This window comes from Rhinichthys klamathensis, unplaced genomic scaffold, assembly GCF_029890125.1.
Source record: "Rhinichthys klamathensis goyatoka isolate OS25496 unplaced genomic scaffold, OSU_Roscu_1.1 h1tg000040l_1, whole genome shotgun sequence".
In the NCBI taxonomy this organism is placed as follows: domain Eukaryota; kingdom Metazoa; phylum Chordata; class Actinopteri; order Cypriniformes; family Leuciscidae; genus Rhinichthys; species Rhinichthys klamathensis.
In genome coordinates, this window is record NW_026606587.1 from 2,249,680 (window position 1) to 2,272,243 (window position 22,564).

Below are 22,564 nucleotides of genomic sequence, written 5' to 3' on the forward strand. Positions count from 1 at the left end.
TTACCTTGACACTCTGTCTAAAAGACAAACTGGATATAAAATGGATCGGGATGGAAAGCAGACAAATGTATTTTGCATATAGTTTATTCTGATGTAATTTTATAACCTACAGGTTTTGATTGGATGCCGCTCACACATGAGCCTGAATAATTTATCACATTCTCATATAGAGATGTTCCGATACCCTTTTTCCCTTCCCGATACCGATTCCGATACCTGGACTCAGGGTATCGGCCGATACCGAGTACCGATCCGATACCTGGGTCTGTACAGTATCTATACAGCTGCAATTCATACTAGCACTGTATGAATTGATAGAATTATTTTATGGTGTGCTTTAGACTTATCCCTTAATTAAACATGAACAAATACATAGAGTGAACTAGAGTATTTTTATTATCTGACATACATTTCACAGCAATATATTATTTATCTTTCTTAAATGAAAAAGAACTTAAAATGCAGCCACACATCTACTGTAAACTGAAAAAAGGTATTTTAGATTTACAATATATAACTGTATAAAAAAAGTGCAACAAATAAATCTAGGAATCTAAAAAAAATGATATATGAATAATATAAGAAAATTATCTCTTTATAATTTAAGGTCCATAAACAGTTGTCAAATAAACGGCATTTCAGTTTTGACATCGGCTGGTCATCCAGAATAATAAACTTAATAACTTACATGTTGTGTCGGTTATATTTATGATCGCTCGTTGGCTGTCTTTTGAAAACATTTCTCTTCGTTTGAATGAAGCTTTCAGAGATTGTTGATTCTGGCGCGGCTCATCCTTCTCTGCCCTTGCCTTTGTGTAATCGTGTTCTGCGGGGTTACTCGGTGTTACTTGAAGTTGCTAATACTTGTTCCAATCCACCCCTCGAAATTGCAGTATGGCATATATGAGACATGTCGCCGTTTTACTACCTGGTTGTCCAGTCTGAAATACTGCTAAACAGCGGACATACTGCAGGGCGCGCGCGCGTTTTCTTCTTCGCTGCTCTAAACAGTGGTTGCTTGTGTGGCAACAGCACGACTTCCTGTGTTGCCACAAGCAACCACTGTTTAGAGCAGCGAAGAAGAATTGAGCTCCGATTTGCAGCGTTACGCAAAGCTAGCGTGCATAACTAGTTATTGTTTAAGAAAATGGTATCGGATCGGTACGCGGATAGTAGTACTCGCCGATACCGATGCCAGAATTTTTATTGGTATCGGCGGCATTTCCGATACTAGTATCGGAATCGGAACAACTCTATTCTCATACAGTAATTTTCACGTGCAAATGCGAGTGAATACTTTACATTATTAGTATCAAGGAATTCTTTGTTGAGTCAATCAGACCTTGTTCTTGTGCTGCTCATGCTGTAGCTTTAGCTTATTGTGTTCAGACTGGAGATGCTCCATTGATTTCTCTAGTGCATTTGCATTGCTTTGTGCCTGGAAAGCAAAAGAAACAATAGAATGTGGAAATTATTTTTATCATACCATTCAAGGAAAATTGAAAACATTGAAAAACATATTCCAGTTTCTTTAAACAGACATTGCTTTGGGAGTGTATGGTTACGTCAGGAACAATTTATGCAAGTGAAAGCAAGGGTTTAAATATTTATTCAACAGATTATTTTATATTAGTCAAAGACGATGCAATTATTGCTTGATATTTCTAAAAAAAATAGTTATACAAGAGATGTAAAATGTCAGCAATAAAATAAAGACCAAACCCAAGCAATAGAAGAAATCAAAATAATAAAATATGCAAATATTGGAAATAATTCAGTAATTGGTTTTAATAATAATAAAAAAAGATTTCTTCTTTAAAGGGACACTTCACCCATTTGCATTAAGCTTTGTATCTTTAGAAACCCAGTCATATTTTTGAATGGTCATGGTTTATTCCCTTATTTTCCCCTGAGATGGGAGAAATAAGGATTTAAGTGTTCCACTTCCTGCTTTTTATGACGTAAAAATCGTCATTTTGCGTCATAAAAAGCAGGAAGTCCCATTTCTTTGTATAAGGGTTGAGACTACAAACACTAGCTCATCATTTACTCAGGGTGTGGGACCCACTCACGCTACAGACCTATTACAGATCAGTGGGTGGGACTTCACTTGCAGATACTGAAATCAATATCCGCCATCTTGTTTAGAAGCTAAGCTAACAAGCGCTGTGGAGATAGGAAGTTACGACAATTACGGAAGAAACTAAACATGATATGGAAGAAGAGGATTTTGAAATTCTGCTGCTCGAATCCGCTGTCCGTGGCTATCTTTACGAGCCGCAATATAGTGAAGAGCAGCTGAGGCTGATGGAGGAACAGGAGGCGGCTGCCTGTCGCGGACGAGGAGCCCGGACTGGCTCGAGCTGGGCGAACTGCTGGTGCCTGTGCTCTCGCTGTGCGCTACGGACACAGATAGAGTCCGTCTGCTGCAGAGAATTTCAACGATAGCAGTTTCTCCTGGACGAAATCTCTGAATCAGACGAGCACACGGACGTTTGTGTTGTGATGTGAACCATCCTAGTGTCACACTGCATATGTTCTGACTGAACATCCAGGTATCATGCAATAATTCACCATATAGAAAGAGATCCAAACGAGGAGTAATGTCAATTCACTTGACAATTCACTTGACAATTCAGTTTGCCAATGTAACAGGGTTCGTTTTTGTTGGAAGAAGGAGGCGGGAACCGGCAAACATTTAAACATTTTAATATCGCGCCGTCCTCTCACGTCCCTCACCCTCGTCCTGCTCGCCACAGCCAACTAACTAGAAATTTTGTGTGAAATGAATTTCAAACTCTTTTGGCAGCTAGCCTTGTAGACGGAAGAGTGATTTCTCTGATGTTTGCGCTGTTCTGGATTAGTGGGAGTGGCTTGCAGAGCTGTGCAATGTGGTGCATTGTGGGAGTTGTTGTCTTACATACAAATGCGCCCTAAAGTTATTTTCTGTCTTTTCTCGGTCAAGAGGGCACCAAATTCAAAATTTCTTTTACATTTCGACTACATATATGACCCACTTTCAATAAAGATTAATGTTGAAATGGGTAAAATGCTCCTTTAAAGGGTTAGTACATCCAAAAATGAAAATGATCCCATAATTTACTCACCCACAAGCCATCCTAGGTGTGTATGACTTAAGTCTATCAGCAAAACACAACTGGAGTTTGATTGTGCTGAAACTGAAAAATATAAGCTCTTTATAAAGAGCCATTCCAAGCTTTATAATGGGAGTTAAAAGAACCTGAGTTGCGCCAGGTCAAAGGTCACTCTTCTGCCAGAACTAGACTCGGGTGCGACCGTTACCGGAAGCCAGTGATTATAGTTTAAAGCTGCAGTCCGTAGCTTTTAAAAAAATTATCCAAAATACATATTTGAGAAAATACATAACAGCCAGTGTTCAAAACTATCTGCTTGCCTTAGCTCGATTCAAAGCGGTAAGCTTGTAATAATGTTTTTAATTTCAGTGGAACTGGTGGATTTCCGCGGGAGATTTGAGCATGTCTTCGCGTCATTACGTCACATCTGTACACATAAAGGAGGAGTCTCGGCTAGTAGGCTATATTGAGTCATTACGCCACATCTGTACACATAAAGGAGGAGTCTCGGCTAGTAGGCTATATTGAGTCATTACGTCACATCTGTACACATAAAGAAAGAGTCTCGGCTAGTAGGCTATATTGAGTCATTACGTCACATCTGTACACATAAAGAAGAGTCTCGGCTAGTAGGCTATATTGAGTCATTACGTCACATCTGTACACATAAAGAAGAGTCTCGGCTAGTAGGCTATATTGAGTCATTACGTCACATCTGTACACATAAAGGAGTCTCGGCTAGTAGGCTATATTGAGTCATTACGTCACATCTGTACACATAAAGAAGAGTCTCGGCTAGTAGGCTATATTGAGTCATTACGTCACATCTGTACACATAAAGAAAGAGTCTCGGCTAGTAGGCTATATTGAGTCATTACGTCACATCTGTACACATAAAGAAAGAGTCTCGGCTAGTAGGCTATATTGAGTCATTACGTCACATCTGTACACATAAAGAAGAGTCTCGGCTAGTAGGCTATATTGAGTCATTACGTCACATCTGTACACATAAAGAAAGAGTCTCGGCTAGTAGGCTATATGAGGATGGTGGAGGTGGAGATTTATAGCCTTTTCTCACAGCACTTGATATAATTAAACGTATCAATTTGATGGCGGATCCAGAAAGGTTCAAACGACAATCACCAGAGACAACAGACTCACCCGCTGTAAAATGCAAAAGACTTCGTTCGGACTTCGGAGTGGCTACAGAAAACAAGAGACTGCAACCGGACCCATGCGAAAACAAGGATACATATCGGAAGGACATTACATGTAGTCACGCAATGCTGACGTTGTTAACTTTGAGAACAAAGTATAATTTGCACGGTTTTGCGTGATTTGATAACTTATAAGCGATTGTTAGATTTAATCAGCGCGATTTACTGCAATGTCAGAACCAGAACAAAAGTGGATGTTTCTTACTTGTTCAGATGACATTTTCCGGTGAAAATTCTTATGTTGGTCATACTTCCAAAAATAATAATCTGTGATTCTGAATGACAGGATCCACACCGGCGGGGTGACTGACAGCCTCACAGTCTCCTCAAACATTGTGTTCATCCGCGCTGTGCCGTGTTGAGGGTGTCGAAGTACAACTCACGTAAAATTGACAATTCCGCGAATGACTGCAATTGCAGATTTCGAACAGAGATGGCGACAAAGAGGAAAAACTGCAGACTGCAGCTTTAAAAGAGTTATAAATATGGATATTCCTCTTAACGCATCGCTTCGCTTCAGAAGCCCTTTATTAACCCCCTGGGGCCGTATGGATTACTTTTATGATGGATGGATGTACTTTTTGGAGTTCAAAAACTTTTTAATATAACTCTGATTGTATTTGGCTGAAAGAAGAAATTCATATACACCTAGGATGACTCGAGGGTGAGTAAATCATGGGCTCATTTTCAATTTTGGGTGAACCTTAAAGTACACCATAAGCAATGTCATGACAATGTTATATGCATACAAGTAATTTATAAATAAACGTGAAAGAAATGAAAACACTTATATGGGAGTGGTGACTATATGCTCCCAAAAGTAACCTTCTTGGCTTCTGAGTGTCATCTGTGTTGATGAAGAGCTGAAAGTTGTCAAGTGCCCACCTTCTGGAAATCCTGTGAGACCTGCTGGATGAGCTGCTGTAACTCCTGCTCTCTCCTGTCCAGATCCACAACCCTCCTCTCAGCCTCCGCTCTCTCACTCAACAACTCATCCCTGAGAGAGACAGCCAGACACAATTACAGAAACTGAAATAAATAAAGCAAACTCCACAGATGCACAGAATAATCTGACAGCAATCGCTTTTTCAGAAGGAAGCCTTGAAAGTGGTTATTTGTTTAATGAATATTTCAACACTCTTTGAAACATTTCATCCTGTTTCAAATATTTTGAAGTAGGACTAGGAATGAATCAGGGTGATTGACTAGATGACCTAGATTTAAAATCTTTAAAATTATATTTTTGTTGAGACGGTCATATTCCGTTCCATTTTGTTGCTTGGCTTATGCAAATTAGTAGTTTTGCACACCCTTATTTTTAAGTCTGAAGAACATTGGCTATGTTTGCACAACTTTTGTTTCAATCGGACTGAATTCAGATTGGGTTAATGTGCGCGTTTATATGTCACAAGCTTCAAATCAGATTAGATTTTTTGACGTGCACACTGCACTAGAGTTTCCCGCTGTTTGTGCATAATAACCATTCTCATACATCGGTTCTTTATTTGTTTTAAACAGCAGATTTTATATTTATCCATTTATTCATAATTTGGAGACAATGACATATGAACCATTGTGTCGTGCTGTTTATATTTATTGCGCAGTAAAAATGCCCCTCCCCGCGCCCTAAACCAGTCGTCTGTGGATGAGAGTCTGAAACAAGGACTGGTGGGACGTTGTCCTGCTCCACTTCACAGACGCTGAGTGAAAGGAGAATTTTAGAATGACGGGACACTCATTTATATGACACTTTATTCAACAGGAAGAACAGCTCGTTCCGTGCGTCATACGTCATTACGCTCTTTGTACCTCATTGCACATGCGCATTCCTTTCAGTTCCGGTTTTCAATCCGATCAAGTGTTTACATGTCCTCTCGATCGGATTAGAAAAGGAATAAACCAACCCTTTCAATCCGATCGAAATTTCATTCGGATCGAGCTCAATCGGATCTATTAAAGTGTTTACATGAAGGCTTTTCAGTCCGATTGAGTCGTCAACCCGATTACTAATGGATCATTTGGTTGCATGTAGACGTAGCCATTGATCTTTGATAAAATGAAGTCAAACCTTATTTTACATTCTCACAATTTGGAAGTCAAGATCTCCTGTGCAAGTTCTCCACACACACCTTTGAGCCTGTAGCTGTGAGTTGATCCTGCACATCTCCTCGTGTTCCTCTCCCACCTCGTACAGCTTGTCTTCGGTTTGGCTTAGGGTCAGTCTCGCTATGTTCAGCTCCTCTCCTCTCATTCTGAGCTCTTTCTCCCGATGACTCAACTGTTCCTCTCGCTTCAGCAGCTGCAGAACAAGTGCCCACTAACGAATTTGTTCTTGTTGTCTATTGCAATGAATATGAGCTACTCCAGTCTTGCGTTTTCAGACACGGCTTGTTGTTAGATTAAATATTCCTTTAACTTGGATAATATGCATCAGTGTAAAAATGATTGTTGAATGCAGAAATGTAGGTTTGTGTATAATTTTTCAAACTATGTTTTTTTTTGCTATATACAACTAATAAAAGAACACACAAGGTTGACTGTGCTGACCATGTGTTTGACTTTAGCCAGTTCCTGCTGCTGAAAGCCCTCCAGCTCATCCAGATCATCTCTCTTCTGGAACAGTGTTAAACTCTGCTCTGTCATCTCGTCTAACCGAGCGGTCAGTGACAACTTCTCCTGTTTGAGAGAAAGAGGACAAAGCAATTATGATTTATTAGGATATTAGATGTGAATTACAAAACACTAATTAGAGCGACTTTATGCAATACGTCAAAAAGCATCTTAACCTGCTCCAGTGAAGCCAGCTTTTCCATCCACTCCTGGTCTTTCTTCTCTAATGCTAAGGCCATTCCTTCTGCCATCTTGGCTCTGTTAGACTGAAAAGCTTCGTTCTGGTCCTGAAGTTTGCGCATGGATGCTGGATGAAAACAAAAACAAGTCAAAAGCTTACATTTTTCAGAAATCCTTCTTAAAGAAATAATCCAGATCATTGTCAACATAATGTCTATGGGCCGTTAATACACTTATAATGGAAGCTTAGCAGAAAAGAGGTCTGTAGGGTTTAAAAGCAGAAATTTGCAGCTTGTCTTTTTGTTAAAGCACATACATTAATTATTCAGCAATAGAAATGTTTGAAAGTAACCCGGGAATATTCCTGTGACTCTAAAAACAGCTTTAAACAGACATAACATTATAACTCAGTGGTTAAGTGTTATCACAGATGGTAATGTTAGACATTATGTAAAGTAAATGTGTTACATATCATGTAACACATCATGTATTATTTTTGTTACCTTTGTTAGTGTTGCATTAAATGTTATTAGAGACATAAATTCATTAAATGAAATGAAAAGAACAACAACATTGCTTAATTTCCAGACGTCCTTGGTAGTAAAGCTGTAAAACACATTGTTAGTACATGCATTTATTTTTATTCAATTGTTTTATTCAATTCAGTGCATTTCTCCTCTTAATTTGGGTCTATAAATGGGGTCTGTGCTTTCAGATCATGACGTTTCGGAGCAAAACAGCATCTTATATTACCTTGTTATAGGCACAATCTACAATTGCTGAAAAAATCATGTCATAAAAAGTGGCCACCAACAGCATTTGTGGCATATTATTGATTAATTTACCAAAAAGAATCATTGACTAATCCATCAGCTTTTTTAAGCAAAAAAAAAAATTTGCATGGGGGAATTGCATGATTACAGTAACAAATGGTATTATATTAATATAATGTTGTTATAGTTTATTCATTTGTTTTTATTATTATTATTATTAATGACTAGCGTGATAGAATCACTTACTGACCTTATCTTTGTAAAGTTACATCAGATGTTTATCTACCCAAATAAGTATTCTTGGGATGGTTTTTCTATGTAAACATGCGCTAGATGGATGTGTTTGACCGCGCTCACATCTCGCATCTTTTGCAGCGCCTCACGCAAGAAACAGCGTTCTAAAAAAAAAGCGGTCTAAAAAAGTTAAAAGTGCAACTTTAAAAAAAAAACATCTCTAGACTTGTCATTTTCTCAGTTACACTGTCATGCGTCTCGTGTTTTTCACAGCAAAAACATGTTCTGTGTGAACTGGCCATTAGTAGTCACATGTCAGCTTATTTACTGTAACCCTCCTAAGCTATTCGTTTTTAATGTACACTCACTGTTGAATGCGTTAACTCCAAGGATGTGTTGTAGTATTACCCCTTCATTTTGTGTGTTTTCTGCATTGTAACTGAATTTTTGTGACAAATTATGTAACAAAAAGTAATTTTTATAGTCTCCCGTTGATGTCTATGAAAACAAAATATTTAAAAAAAACACACATTTTATTGTCTGGGGTCTCTAGAGTTTTATTTTTTTCACACTAACATACAACCTGATATCATTCCAATTTATTTTATTGTTTGTAGAGCTAGGAAGTGTCAACCATCACATCAAGTCTCATGCCATTTAGATTTTTTTTTTTATTTCAGCAAATGTCATTTGGGGTCAAAAAGACCCTGAATAGCTTTAAAGGGTTAAACTACTTAGGGTAGAAATAATTTTCTGTGGTAATGTTCATGATTGCAAATGCTGTTGATAGAGCTTAACTTAATAGAACCCAGACCAAGAGGTTTGTGATAAAACAATTGATATAAAACAAGTGAATAAACCGATTAACGGTCTTCTTTTTCATTTTTTTTTTCTGATCAAGAACCAACTTTACTTGTCTATAAGTTGATCATGTATAACCAGAATGCATGTTCGTGTAAAAGCATCGGACAAACAAATGGGAAAGGAGTAGAGGAGAGAAAGCCAAAAGAAGGAAGAGGTGAAAATGGGAGGAAAAGAACGGTACGTACAATCCTGATACTTCTCTAATGCAATCTCAAGCTTCTCCTTGGTCTTCTGCATTAGCCGAAGCTGCTCAGCGTAGTCTAGGGTTGGGGAATGGGATACCGACACACACAAACACACGGCCGGAGGGAGGATGAGGGGAGGAGGATCACGGGTAGGGGAGGGAGGAGGAGGGACAAAAACAGGGACGAGAAAACAAAGGGATAAACATAATTGAGAAGATAAACAAATGGAGGGAAAAACAGAATGATTTTCTGAGATGAGAAAACCAAACTGACTGTGAGGCTGTGCAATGACAGCTACCTTTCACTGCTGACCTTTGACCTTTAAACTAATACATCATCCCTGATCAGGTCAATAATGCAATCATCTTATCTAGCACACCTCATTTAGGGTTAAAAGAGTTTCTAGATCAGGCTATGTGTAACTGCATACCATGGCAGGCTGATAGTGAGAGCCAGGTATCTATTATTCATGCTGATTTTTCCAGTCATTTGCATTCATTGACTGGTTTGCTCTGCGATGAATGTGGCAAATCTGTCAAATGCTATGTGCTTTAAACAGTTCCGTTGTGATTATAAAAGGTTTAAAGGTATCCGAATACAGACTGAAATAGATAAGACCACGTAAGAGTTGCAGGTGAGAAGAGTGTAAAAATAACAGCCTGCATCTTAGATTTTGTCACGATGGCCTTTCGTATTTGTTCCCCTCTTTCAGTCTCTTTCTCCTTTTGTGTTCACATGAGTTTCACTATATTGTGTTGACAATACCTGAGAGTTTGGCCTCCAGCTTTCGTATCTGATCGTTTCTGCGCTGAATCTGAGAAGAGGCGTCATCTCTGGAGCTGCTGCCATCAGACGCCTGAAAGCGAAAGATATAGATGAAGAGAAATTTATCATCCTAATAGCACCATAGAAATAGACTAGGAATGCATCAATATTAAAGTAGTAATACTGTGAAAATAAAACCTGTAGTTTGCCTTTTTTTGCCTAATAATTTGAAATATTTCCTCATATTTGGTGGTTTCATTGAATTTGTATCAGCCTTTCACTACTGTATCATATCATATCATATCATATCATATCATATGTAGCATAGTAAAAAAAACGAAATAATTTATCTCTCCCCTTTAAGGGACTTCAGTGAATAATAACGCTATCTCATTTACTAATACTGATTAATATTATTTATGATTTTACCATTTAATACTGATTACCGATTATATATTATGTGTAGTATGTTTTAGTATTATTTTAAATGTTATGGGCAATAACTGATAAATGTCTAATATTAAAATTCTATAGTATTGTGTGTACATTTTTGATAAAACACACTAAAAATAAAATCAACACACTAAAAGTAAAATGCAAGTGAATGTAGCAGCAAAAAACAAATAATTAAAAAGAGTTTAAATGACATCAGTGTTTAAAAAATGTGTATGTGATTGTGCATATATATAATTCTAATTGTATGTATGTATGTATTAAATATACAAATTAGAAAATTAATTTAAAAAAAATACATAACCATTGAACCGCAATACAAAACCTGAGAAAAAAACTATATAATTGCACATCCTTCATAAGAACTATATAATTGAAAAAGGAGAAACCCATGCACACATGCAGAATCATTTAGGTGTTTACTATAATAAATAAGACATTTGCATTGTCCTTGGGGTCCAAACCCATCAGTTTCTCTCAATAAAACACCTATAAGGGTGGCTTTGATTTAGACTCATTCTCCATCAAGCCTGAAGGCTGCAGCTTTAATTATTTAGGGCGAAAGACAACCTGATCCTCCTAACCCTGAGTGTGTTGCCATTAATTGCTAGAGGACAACAGTGTCCGGTTACAGTGGTTTGTCAAAGCATGTGATATTATTTAGCACTTTCTATAACATCACTGTGCTATGCTGCATTCCCAAGCAGCATAGCACAGCCCTCGTACTAACCTTAGACACACTAGCAGGTTCCTCGTGTAGAGCAGTGTGCAAACACAGCCAGAACACAGTCATATGACTTTCTCTAGAATGCATACTGTGGATAAGCCAGTTATTTGAAACAGGAATAACTATCATGCTGTTTTACTAGGGCCGTTCTTCTTTTGCATTAGGAAATATTTAGGTATTTACTGTCCATTAATCAAAATGTGTCAGCTGGTACTTTACTAGACTTGGAAGTACACTTAAAAGTTTTTGGTTTAGAATTAAAAAACAATTTTCACAATAATAGGTTTAAAAAAAAATGATTTAACGCCATTCAGACAAGAAACATACAATAGCATTAGTTTAATTCATAATTATTTCTATTTGATCCAAAATAAGAATAAGCCAAGAATATACCCTTCAATATACCCAATCATGAGATTTGGGTCAGAAAGATTTTTTGGTTACACTTTATTGTAAAGTGTCATTGTTACTGTGTAATTATATATAGTATTTATATAATATTTATAATATATATAAATATTATAATTATTAAGTATTGAGCAATATTAATTCACAACATGTACTTACTATAGGGTTAGGTTAGGATTAGGGTTAGTTTGAGGGTTAGTTGCATGTAATTATGCATAATTTACTGTTATTACTATGGTAAGTACATGTAACATATGTAACAAGGACACTGTAAAATAAAGTGTTGCCGTTTTTTTTTATTATAAATAAATGCTTTCATTCATCAAGGATGCATTCAATTGATCATAAATGACAATAAAGATTTCTATTTCAAATAAATGCTGTTGTTTTGAACTTGCTATTCATGAAAGTATCCTAAAGAAAGTATCACAGTCTTCACAATACAAATAAGCAGCAGAACTGTTTTAAACATTGATAATAATAAGAAATCAGCATATTAGAATGATTTCTGAAGGATCATGTGACACTGAAGACTGGAGTAATGATGCTGAAAATTCAGCTTTGTCATCACAGACGAAGCAACTTAATTGGTCTAAACACCACAAAGGTTTATAATTGCAAGATGAAGATATGAGATCTACTCACAAAGTCATCCCCTGAATCTGCGCCCACTGAAGTGATGGACTCTTTGCTCATGGAGCGAGGGATGCGGCCTGAACGAGGGGCAGCGGCGCCTTCCTCTGCCAGCTTCTTCTTCAACTTTGCAAACATCTCAGTAGTGTAGATGTAGCCTATAGCCGTGTGTGTGAAGCAATGTTTTGAATGGCTCTCTCTCGAGACGCTTTAGGGTGTTCGTAATGCAGAACGGGTTATATCCACAGCATACGCAGAACTCATTCTGGGGTTTCTCTCTGCTGCCTTGACTCTGTGGAGACAATCACAACACTAGAATTACATTAGCAGAAGAAATTCACTACACTAATACAATCAAACAAGGCTTTTAAACAGCAGATACTTTTCTGAATAAAATGAGTCTCCTGTGCTTGAAACCTGCATTCTAAGAGTGAATTGTTTCGTATACAACACTGTCTAGTGTACAGCTGTTTATCTAGTTAGGGGCATATCAAAATAGTACTACACTTATATTGATACTCGACTTAAGAATTATTTAAAGCAGATGCATTGTTTTCAAGCAAGACATCGGCAATACAGTAGAGTTAAATACAAATATCAACTCATAAAACCAAATTCTGCGGCTCAATGTTTTAGAATAGACTACATGAGCAAAAAGACTCAATGTTGACTTTGCTTGACATGCTACATTGTAGTAAGCTAACCAGTGTCAGGTTTAATAATGACACGTAAGCTTGATGTCAAAACCATTCATCCATCACATGCTGACAGTGCATGACAACATCTAATTAAAACTGTCAAATAAAAAACGTAAAGCGGAGAAATAAGAGATAAATAGTAAACAGAGCTAGCTGATGTTAGCTCTCGTGCATCTTCCTTACTAAACCAAAAAAACATACAAGCGTGAACCTACCGTAACACCTCCATAAACTCTGAAAGAGGTGATGTTTATTGTGATGGAAGTGCACGTTTAACGCAAATATTTTTTTGCAGTCATTACATCTGTGTGTGCTGTTTTTTGTCGGGGCTAGCAACTGGCTAACTAACTTCACCACGTAATCTCCAGTCACCAGAATTCTGATGACGTTCCAGGAACAACTTGGCGATTGTACCCCGCGCTGATTGGACGATCGCAGGAGAGAGGCGTGGCTACATGTTCGCGTGATTTTATGTCAAATATGAAAGCTGTCAGACGTAGCATTGCTAAATATTAGACGCATAATATTATTCAAACATATAATGACACATTCATGTATTTACACTTTGTTTAGATGATTATATAAAATATTACAATAATAGTGATTGATTGAACGATTTTAACTACATATCCTACACTGATGTTCCGCAACAATGAAAGATGACCTATTTTTTATACACATTATTTGTGCTAAATGCATGCTTTCCTTAAGAAAAAGCCCCAAACGAAGACCCCTGCTGTAAATCACTTTGTTGTGAATATAGTATTGAATATATGAATATAAATTTAAATAAGTAATCCAATGTATATGAATGTATAGGGGAATTTTCAGAAACTGCTGTAAATCACTTTGTTATATGAATATAGTATTGAATATATGAATATAAATTTAAATAAGTAATCCAATATACGATGTATATGAATGTATAGGGGAATTTTCAAAAACTCACTTTTAATATAAAATGTCTGGAAATACCATATGAATTTACAGGTGACTTTGCATCTAAAAATAACAGCATTTCAAACAAACCTCAAATGACAGCAAAACAAAAGAAGGAAAGATAATAAAACAAGAAAGGATTTATTTATTTATAAATAAGACATTCAAGATCACTAGATGAGGGATAAAGGTTTTTTTGACAGTTGGCCATTTGTATACTCCGCACCATGTCCTTGAAAATGATTCTCATGTGGGTTGTGTAATCATGTGGACTGTTTTGGCCCTCATACTGTATATCTCTTGTTGGCCCATGCCTGTTACATGAGTATTCTGAGAAATAGCACTGTCCTTCACCAAGTGTTTCTGCTGTTAACATTGTGCATAATTTACAATGGCATTTGGAACTCTTTTCATTGTTTTATTATAATAATCACAACCTTTCAGTTATAAATATTAAAAAAATAAAAATAAAAGTTGTTTCAATTAAGGACAGAAATGTTTATAAATAGCCATTTGTTTGGAGAATCACTATTTCGAAAACCCTACGCCTATTATTGAGTCCCAGTCAATTCTCACTACTACATGTATTGAATTTCAATAGGCTATCCTTGTTTTATAAATGATCTAAAATCTAAAGGAAAAAAAGTATCAATGTAAACCTATATTTAAAAATTGAAATAAGTGGCCCAACAACACATTAAGTGACAATATTTACATATCTAGAAATAGCCTCCCACCATCACCCCTATACCGCCTTGCCTTCACCCACATTTTTGTTTTGTAGTCTGCCTTTTTTTTATTATTATTGAAGATTCATGGTTACCTCAGAAACATTTACACTCTAAAAGAAAGCCAGTTGTATTATAAAGGATCCCACTCACCCTGGACATCACCTGTTCTCCCCCCTGCCCTCTGGGAAGAGATACAGACTAATCAAAACCAAAACTAGCAGATTAAAAAGGGTTTGTCCCACAGGCAGTCAAATGCAAATTTCCCTCCTTTCACTTCCAAATACTATGGTGCAATAAACCTGCCTCTCGAACTGGTACCCCCACCTTCCACAACCAACTCACTCCATATTTGCACTATTTTGACATGTTATATTGACACAGAACACACACATACACACACACACACACACACACACACACACACACACACACACACACACACACACACACACACACACACACACACACACAAATATGTATATATATATATATAATGTATATATATATATATATATATGTATCTCATATTGTCATATTTATACATAGCATATATCTTTGTTATAATGTTTTTTGCACAAAGGATACCTCACTGTCTTATGTTTATGCTTTTTATATTTTTGCCAATCCTTGTGAGCTGCTAAACAGTCTTGCTGTTTTAATGACAACGACAATAAAGATCTGATCTATTCTATTCTATTCTATTCTATTCTATTCTATTCTATTCTATTCTATTCTATTCTATTCTATTCTATTCTATTCTATTCTATTCTGTCTCCACCTGTACAATGTCACAGCTCACTGCCAGAGCCCCAGGTGTTCGTCCACACATGCGTGAGATGTCCATATGGATGTTGGCCTTCACCTTGAAGAGGTCTCAAAACAGCAGGGATATGAGGGTGAGGCGTAAAGGAAGCTCTGTTTTAAAACTCTGTTTAGAACGCTGGCATTACAATCCATTAGAACAGTTGCACTTCTCCATCTTACTGGTATGGATGGCTCAGGATAGTGTCACATGCACCACAGAGTTGTTCCTCATTCTTTTGCACATGCAACCAGAAGATGGTGCTGCTGCTGATAATAACCTGACAGTGCTTGGCAACTGAAATCAACCCAGAGCTCCAAATACCACCACCACCACCACCACCACCACCACATAAATAAATAAAATTATAATAAAATAGAAAATAATTAAATTACTAAACTAGGGTCAGTGTGGTGTCTATAATAATCCCTTTAGAGTTTACACAACCTCATAATGGCAATAATTAATTGCTCATGCGAATGCAGAATGAAGTAGAATTGCTTGAAAATGTTGTTTTGAAAGTCCTTAAATATTTAGGAACGTGTTTTCCTATTTTTTTCTCCTCGGCTGATTCAACAATAGGCTGTAAAATGAAAATATTGAAACGATCGCCTGACTGCATGAACCAGCCAGATAGGTTTCGATGCGCCTGATATGAACCAATCAGACGCTTCACCGTCTATCAAGCGGTGAGAAAAACCACACATCACACTTCAGCGGTTATCTCATCTTGCATTCTGATTGGTCAGTGCGTGTGCCACTCTATTGCGCTTCGCTCCTACTACAGGTCGGTGTGGTGCGGATCAAACACCTTGCAGTCGGTTCAGAGCCATTGACAAAAAAGGGGGTCTCTCTCGGATATGGTGGAGTAGGCTACATCGGGGCGGCTTGGAAACCACCTGGTTTGGAATAACCCGATGGAAATTGGAGGACGGGGGCATTGCGAAGTCCGTCTCGAGGAGGTTTTCATGGAGCGTTGAGATTATGTGGTGGCTTGCCTTAATGATGTTTACATCTCCGGCTTTCCCATTCATCGTGTTTATGTGCATGGGGTTATCCGAGGCGGTTCATTCCTACGATGCGCTGCCGTTAGTACTAAGGAAATCTCGTGGAATCGCAGAAGAGCATCCAGATACGAGCGCGAACGAGTTTCCAGGATACCGGCTCGGTATTGTCGCATTGACACCAGCGCCCACGATCGCGTCCGCCAGAAAACCGATAAATGTCGCCGCACCAGCAGCCACCATTAAACCACCAACAACGGACCCCACCACCACCCCATCCCTGTCTAATCCCAGCTACATGGCCGCGTTTGATCGGAGGAGGCTCCGCTCTGTTGAAAAGCAGATGAAAGAAACGCAGATCTCTGATAATAAAGCAGACAGATCAGGCATCGTGCCCGATTTTAGTACAACCTCTGACAATTCTCAAGGTGAGTTCAAATGGATAGTGAAAGAACTGAAAACCAAAATTTACAAATCACATTTATGACAACAGAAATGCTATTATGATGAGGATATTCTTATTAAGCATAAGCCATGGGCCAACGTTATATCTAATCAGTGCGAACATCAGGCCTTTCCTGCTTCATAATCATGTACGGTATAACCATCATCATTCCTGCAGTCCGCCTCTCAGAAATCACTTCATTAGCATTCATAGCCATGCAACATGATATATTGATGAGGTATCGATTGCACGCTCACCTCACTCTTCTACAGTGGCGTAGGTTTGATTTTGAAATTGGACATCAAATATATTTTAAGTTTTGATCGATTATTGCTAGGGATATATCAGTGTCACTGGATATTGGTAGGGACACGTCCCTAGCGTCCCTACTAAATTCTACACCCCTGCTCTTCTATCTATCTATCTATCTATCTATCTATCTATCTATCTATCTATCTATCTATCTATCTATCTATCTATCTATCTGTCTGTCTGTCTGTCTGTCTGTCTGTCTGTCTGTCGTTCTATCTATTGTTGTATCTCGTTCTATCTGTCTGTCTGTCTATCTAATCATTCCATCCATGCATTGATTTTTTGACCTTTATTTTGTTTACATATCATTATTATATGTAACAGGCTCTTATGATGTCTAACTGGCCATTGATATAATATGGGAAATCATATTACAGTTTTTCTCAGTCGCTTTGGCTACATTTCTCAGATCAGAATTGAAATTCTCAAAACTACCTGTTCAATCTTCACATCATTGTGTCACTTGTGCACATCAAAAAAAGCAGTTTCTCATTTCTTTGAACAAGTTGCAAATGCTTTGGTACATCCATGCAAATGATTATGTACAATTCACTGCTGTTTCCATTATCAATTGCTTATGCTTATGTCAATGTTGATCAAAATGTATTATAATGGGTCTCTGTTGAATTGTCTCACCCCCCACAACATTTAGACATTAGTTCACTCTAAAAAATGCTGAATTTTGGGTCAAATATGGACAAACCCCAGGTTAAAAATGTAATTTAAAAATGCAGCGGCTGGGTTTGACCATATTTGCCCCAAAGTTGGGTTGAAACAACCCAGCAGTTTTTAGAGTATTCATAGCATAAGTCTTTACATGCAAAATGGTTGAACAAGTTGTCATAATCAAGCATATTTCTATACATTTTCATTAGACTTTTTTTTTCTAGATCTGTCCTGTTCACATTTCTTTTATCACATTTCTTTTTTTTTCTTTTTTTTCTGCTATGCAGTGCTGTCTTTTCCTTTCTGTATCGCAATGACATGGTCTGTCAACAAATTACACTAACAGTAGAAGCGTAAATGTGAATCTTGTCCAGTCTCAAACTCCCACATACACTAAGGTGTGTAACCTACAATTTACAATAATTGTCATCAAAACTTTAGCCATAGTTTACATCAGAACATCCCTCCAGAGTACACCGTTATATTGACTACATGACTAAGCATTTTGACTGTCTTATTCGTACACAATGACACAAGGACTTGTCATTCTGATGGCACTGACATGTTCATTGAGACTGATATTTACTTTTGAGAGATGATCTAAGGATTTTGAGCAAGAGACTGGCTTTTGCAGGAAATCCATGGTGTTTTGCTATTTGTACGAATTGTTTTGAGAAATGCACTTACTGTTTTACAAATGTCGAGGATGATTTGAGAAATGTACCAAATCTTTAACCCTTCAGTATGAAGCGATTCAGGAGCTGGGCTTTATCAGGTAAAGGACATCAGCTAGTATTTCCAGTATATCAGCCAGTATTTCCATCTGGGATTGTTAACATTTTGTATTAGAATGGTATTTTTTTTTAGTGTGTTGCTAGTAGCTGTTAAGAAAGAAGGACTGCAGATTATCCATTATGTGTGTGTAAAATAACCAGGTCACACTGTTAATGAGACTGAGGTCTACATAAATCTTGCATTTACATAGTCGTTTGGGTGTACCAATTGTCCATATGGAAATATCTATAGACTTGGCCTACTTTTCCATAATAATGCTAAATCCCCAAGACAACAAAACTGACAGTTACCACCAGTGCACTGATAAAAGGGACATTGACCCCCGTGATTTTACACTGCATTTGCTTAGATGTTTGTAGACATTTAGAAACCTTTACTCACTTTCAAAAGAACAACAGGGGGGACAAAGAAGAGCAGCTGGATCACAGAGGGGTGTTTCTCCATAAGGACATTTTGGCTAAATTTGCTTTCTCGCACTAATCTTCAACCACATTCCCAAACAAAATGCAAGAAATGATACCGAAAAAAAAAAACACTAATATATTTCCAGATGAGTAATGTACCACAGATGTTTAACCCTTCTCTGGCCTGTCGTTATGATTAGACATTCCACAGCTATTGTTCCTTATGGCGAGGTTATAATCAGGGGAGACAATGTCCACAAAAGCATAGACTGTCTAAGCCTGCTGTTATTAGGACACAGGAAGTGCTAGGGAAGCCCTTCACATAACAGAACCTCTGCAGGGCCCGAGAAAGCGGCTAGAAATTGAGAGTGGACACTAAATACTTCCATTTAGATTGATATACAACAGGCATCTTGTAAAGGTATCCAAAAATGTTCAGAAGGCATTTATGACTGAGGTTGGGCAAATTCAGAATTTAAGACTTTTTTTCCATTCATCAGTTCGAATTTTGAACTTAATTGGCCATGCAAATTGAATGTTGAACTGGATTTTTTTTTTAATTACATTGAGAGGAAGAGGAATTTATTGAATTTACATTCAAATATTTTATTAGTCCAAAACAACAAGATCAAGAAGAGATACGATCCTGTAATGTATCCTGTAAAAAAGTTTTTAATCCTGTTTTTAATGCTGTTTTTAAATGAACTTTCTATAAGAAATTTAAATCATACAGCATCATCGTTGAATTTTTCTGAATGAACGACCCATGTTATCATACACAAAACATATGGAGTATTTCCAGAAACATATTTTATACATCATATCATCTGTTTCTGGAAATCCTCCATATGTTTTGTGTGTATAGTACTCCATATGTTATGAAATACTCCATATGTTTTTATTGTGTATAATGTGTGAAAAAATGCTGCTGCAATTAGTTTTCTCAACTTAAAATTCAACATTAGATTAACTTACCTTAACACTTTGTTTAATCACAACAAAAAACACTACATTTTAAGTTGTGATAACTAATTGCAACAATATTTTTTTACAGTGGTGTTATTTTAGTATTATTCATTTATACTATTTATTAATATTTTTAGTTTAGTTTATTTGTAGTTTTCATTTTCATTTTAGTTTGAGTTTTAGTAATTTTGTTATTTGCTTTTGTAATTTTTATTTATTTACTTAAATGATAAAATTACTAAAACTAAAGATAAATAGAAATATTTAGTACTTTAACTTATTTAATTTCAGTTAGTTGCCAGGAAATGCCAGGGCAACATTTCTAATTTTCATTTAAATATTCATTTTATAGTATTTACATTTCATTTTATTTCAGCTGTATTTCAATCAATGAAAAAAAAAAGTTTTATTTTTAGTTAACAATAAGAACACATTTACTGTATGTAAATTAAATTGTTTAAATTAAATTAATTTGTCTCTGGAAATTTCCGTTTTGTGTATGATGGGTCGTTCACACAGAAAGATGAATTTATTATTGCATGGAAACTACAACAAGATGCAAATTCTTTTACTTTTATTCCATTTTAATTTAAAAGGCGTTCTTCTTAAAACAAAAGGTGTTTCACTCCTAAATGTTGCACAACCCTATAAAATACATCTGTTCGTTTTACTAATCCAGACGCATTTGCAATAGTCAGAGCTTTCCTCTTATGCATAGGACTTTAGCTAGAGGGGCATCTGAAATATTCTAATGGAAACAGATAAATCCTTTATGATGAGTATGATTTTAGAGGTGAGCGGGTTTGACCTACATGCTAGCAGCTGTGCATTAGATGGCCCAATGAACTCTCTTTGCCCCCTACATTTGATTCGAGTCTGTGTGCCGGAGTGGGATGAGTGCCATTTCCACTGGAACTAATGGACAGAAGACTGACTCTTTCACACTGACACCTTTGTCATGTGCTCTTTCTTTTGTTGTCTGACACCCAGTGTCCGTCTTGTCTTTTAGCTTCATATAACATCGAACGACCCCTAATATACAACGGCACATCTTCACAGTAAACAATGATTAGTTCATGTTTTTATTTACTTGATGGTTCATTATCGTGTCACGTCTGAGGTCAATGAAGCCACATCGCATTTACCTCACATCAAAGGTTCATCCTCTCAGATGGTTCAGTTGTAATCGCACTGTCATATTTAATAATTTCATGATTTTGTCATAAAGCGATGAGTCTGGTCGGCAGCCTCATTTACATGGATGTATGCATAATCTGTCAGACTGGGATCTGTAAGCTTCTTATCCGCACCCTCCACGGCCCCCCTCAGGAGCAGAAGGTGTTTACGTACACACTCCACAGCTCCGTGTGTTAGAAGGTGTGTCTCGGTGCATACAAATGATGCTTTTCCCTTTCGGCAGGTGCCCCTCTGGGTGACCCACTGCAGTAAATCTGCTAAAATGGGATCTTGGGGATGAAGGCATGAGAGATTCACAGAAAGACGTCTGGCTCTTAATGGAGTTCATTGATCTGATTCTGAATCTTCAGTCATATTAAACTGCACGATGAACATGCCATTGGTAATGTTATGGGTAACATTACATTGACTATGTTCTAAATACTGTAGATGTGTGAGTGCATTGATTATTGTGTTGTTATATGTACACAACCGTTCAAAAGTCTGGGGACAGAAAGATTTTTTAATGCTTTTGAAAGAAGTCTTGTATACTCAACAATGGTGCATTTAGTTGATCAAAAATAAAGTAAAAAACGTTAATATTGTGAAATATTATTACTATTTAAAATAACAGTTTTATATTTTTATAATTTTTATTTATTTAATCGTGTGATGGCAAAACTGAATTTTCAGCATCATGATCCTTCAGAAATCATTCTAATATTCACTGTAAAAAATGATCGTGATTTTAACGGTAAAAGACTGTAAAAATGCTACAGTGCAAAACTGTTAATTGGTTAACAGAAAGTTTCCTTACTATATACGGTAAATAACTGTGATAGATCTAACGGTACATTTAATGTAATTTTACTGTAAAATACCGTTACATTTACAGTTTTTGAAAGTGAAAAGAACAACTTATTGTATAATTTACAGTGAAAAAACGTAAATTGACATTCCCACAATTCCCTGCATGACACTTCACATTTGATTTATTTTTGTTGAAATAACTATGTTTCTTCTTAGTTTTCTTAGTTCTTTTCTAATCAGTTATGTACATTAGGGTTTTATGTTACATTTAATGTTGTTAAATTGTTTATTGCATTTTTTAAATTTCATGTGTGTTACCATGATGGTGTTTAATGTTTGTGCGAATAACACTGTGCAGCTTCAATATAATAGTATTAACTTTCTTGTGGAAGATTGCTTGTGATGAGCTTTGATTCATCATGTGACTCTCATCACTGCTGTGATGATTGTTGGTTGTCAGTGTATTACAATGGTACAAAACAGATATTAATATTTCAATAGGTTGGTAAATTATCATTATATCAGATAATGAATTACGGTTGATTACTGTAAATTTTACGTTAAGTCTGTAAAACCAAAAACGTTGATACCGTTTTTTTGACGGTAAAGTTCTGGTAACCACAGCTACCAGTTTTTTCCATAAAAAACAACGGGATTTTTTTTTACAGTGTT

At 36.7% G+C, this 22,564-nt stretch overlaps 2 protein-coding genes across 3 annotated transcripts in view; one reads left to right on the top strand and one right to left on the bottom strand.

Annotated features, from left to right (window-relative positions):
* Nucleotides 1-13,226, bottom strand: part of golga1 (golgin A1) — a 31,174-nt gene extending 17,948 nt beyond the window's left edge. The window contains exons 1-9 of one of the 2 annotated variants that reach the window (XM_056246609.1): nucleotides 13,058-13,226; nucleotides 12,157-12,436; nucleotides 9,924-10,014; nucleotides 9,159-9,233; nucleotides 7,099-7,229; nucleotides 6,860-6,988; nucleotides 6,442-6,611; nucleotides 5,198-5,309; nucleotides 1,343-1,438 (exon numbers count right to left, since the gene is read on the bottom strand). In XM_056246609.1, the coding sequence (XP_056102584.1) occupies nucleotides 1,343-1,438; nucleotides 5,198-5,309; nucleotides 6,442-6,611; nucleotides 6,860-6,988; nucleotides 7,099-7,229; nucleotides 9,159-9,233; nucleotides 9,924-10,014; nucleotides 12,157-12,282 (930 nt within the window). In that variant the 5' untranslated portion in view covers nucleotides 12,283-12,436; nucleotides 13,058-13,226. The remainder of the gene's footprint in view (nucleotides 1-1,342; nucleotides 1,439-5,197; nucleotides 5,310-6,441; nucleotides 6,612-6,859; nucleotides 6,989-7,098; nucleotides 7,230-9,158; nucleotides 9,234-9,923; nucleotides 10,015-12,156; nucleotides 12,437-13,057) is intronic. The other variant, XM_056246610.1, reaches the window with a different exon arrangement.
* A 2,878-nt stretch (nucleotides 13,227-16,104) lies between these two features.
* The window catches only part of si:ch211-158d24.2 (multiple epidermal growth factor-like domains protein 9), a 51,470-nt gene continuing 45,010 nt past the window's right edge, over nucleotides 16,105-22,564 (top strand). The window contains exon 1 of the mRNA XM_056246613.1: nucleotides 16,105-16,746. Within this exon, the coding sequence (XP_056102588.1) occupies nucleotides 16,299-16,746 (448 nt within the window). The 5' untranslated portion in view covers nucleotides 16,105-16,298. The remainder of the gene's footprint in view (nucleotides 16,747-22,564) is intronic.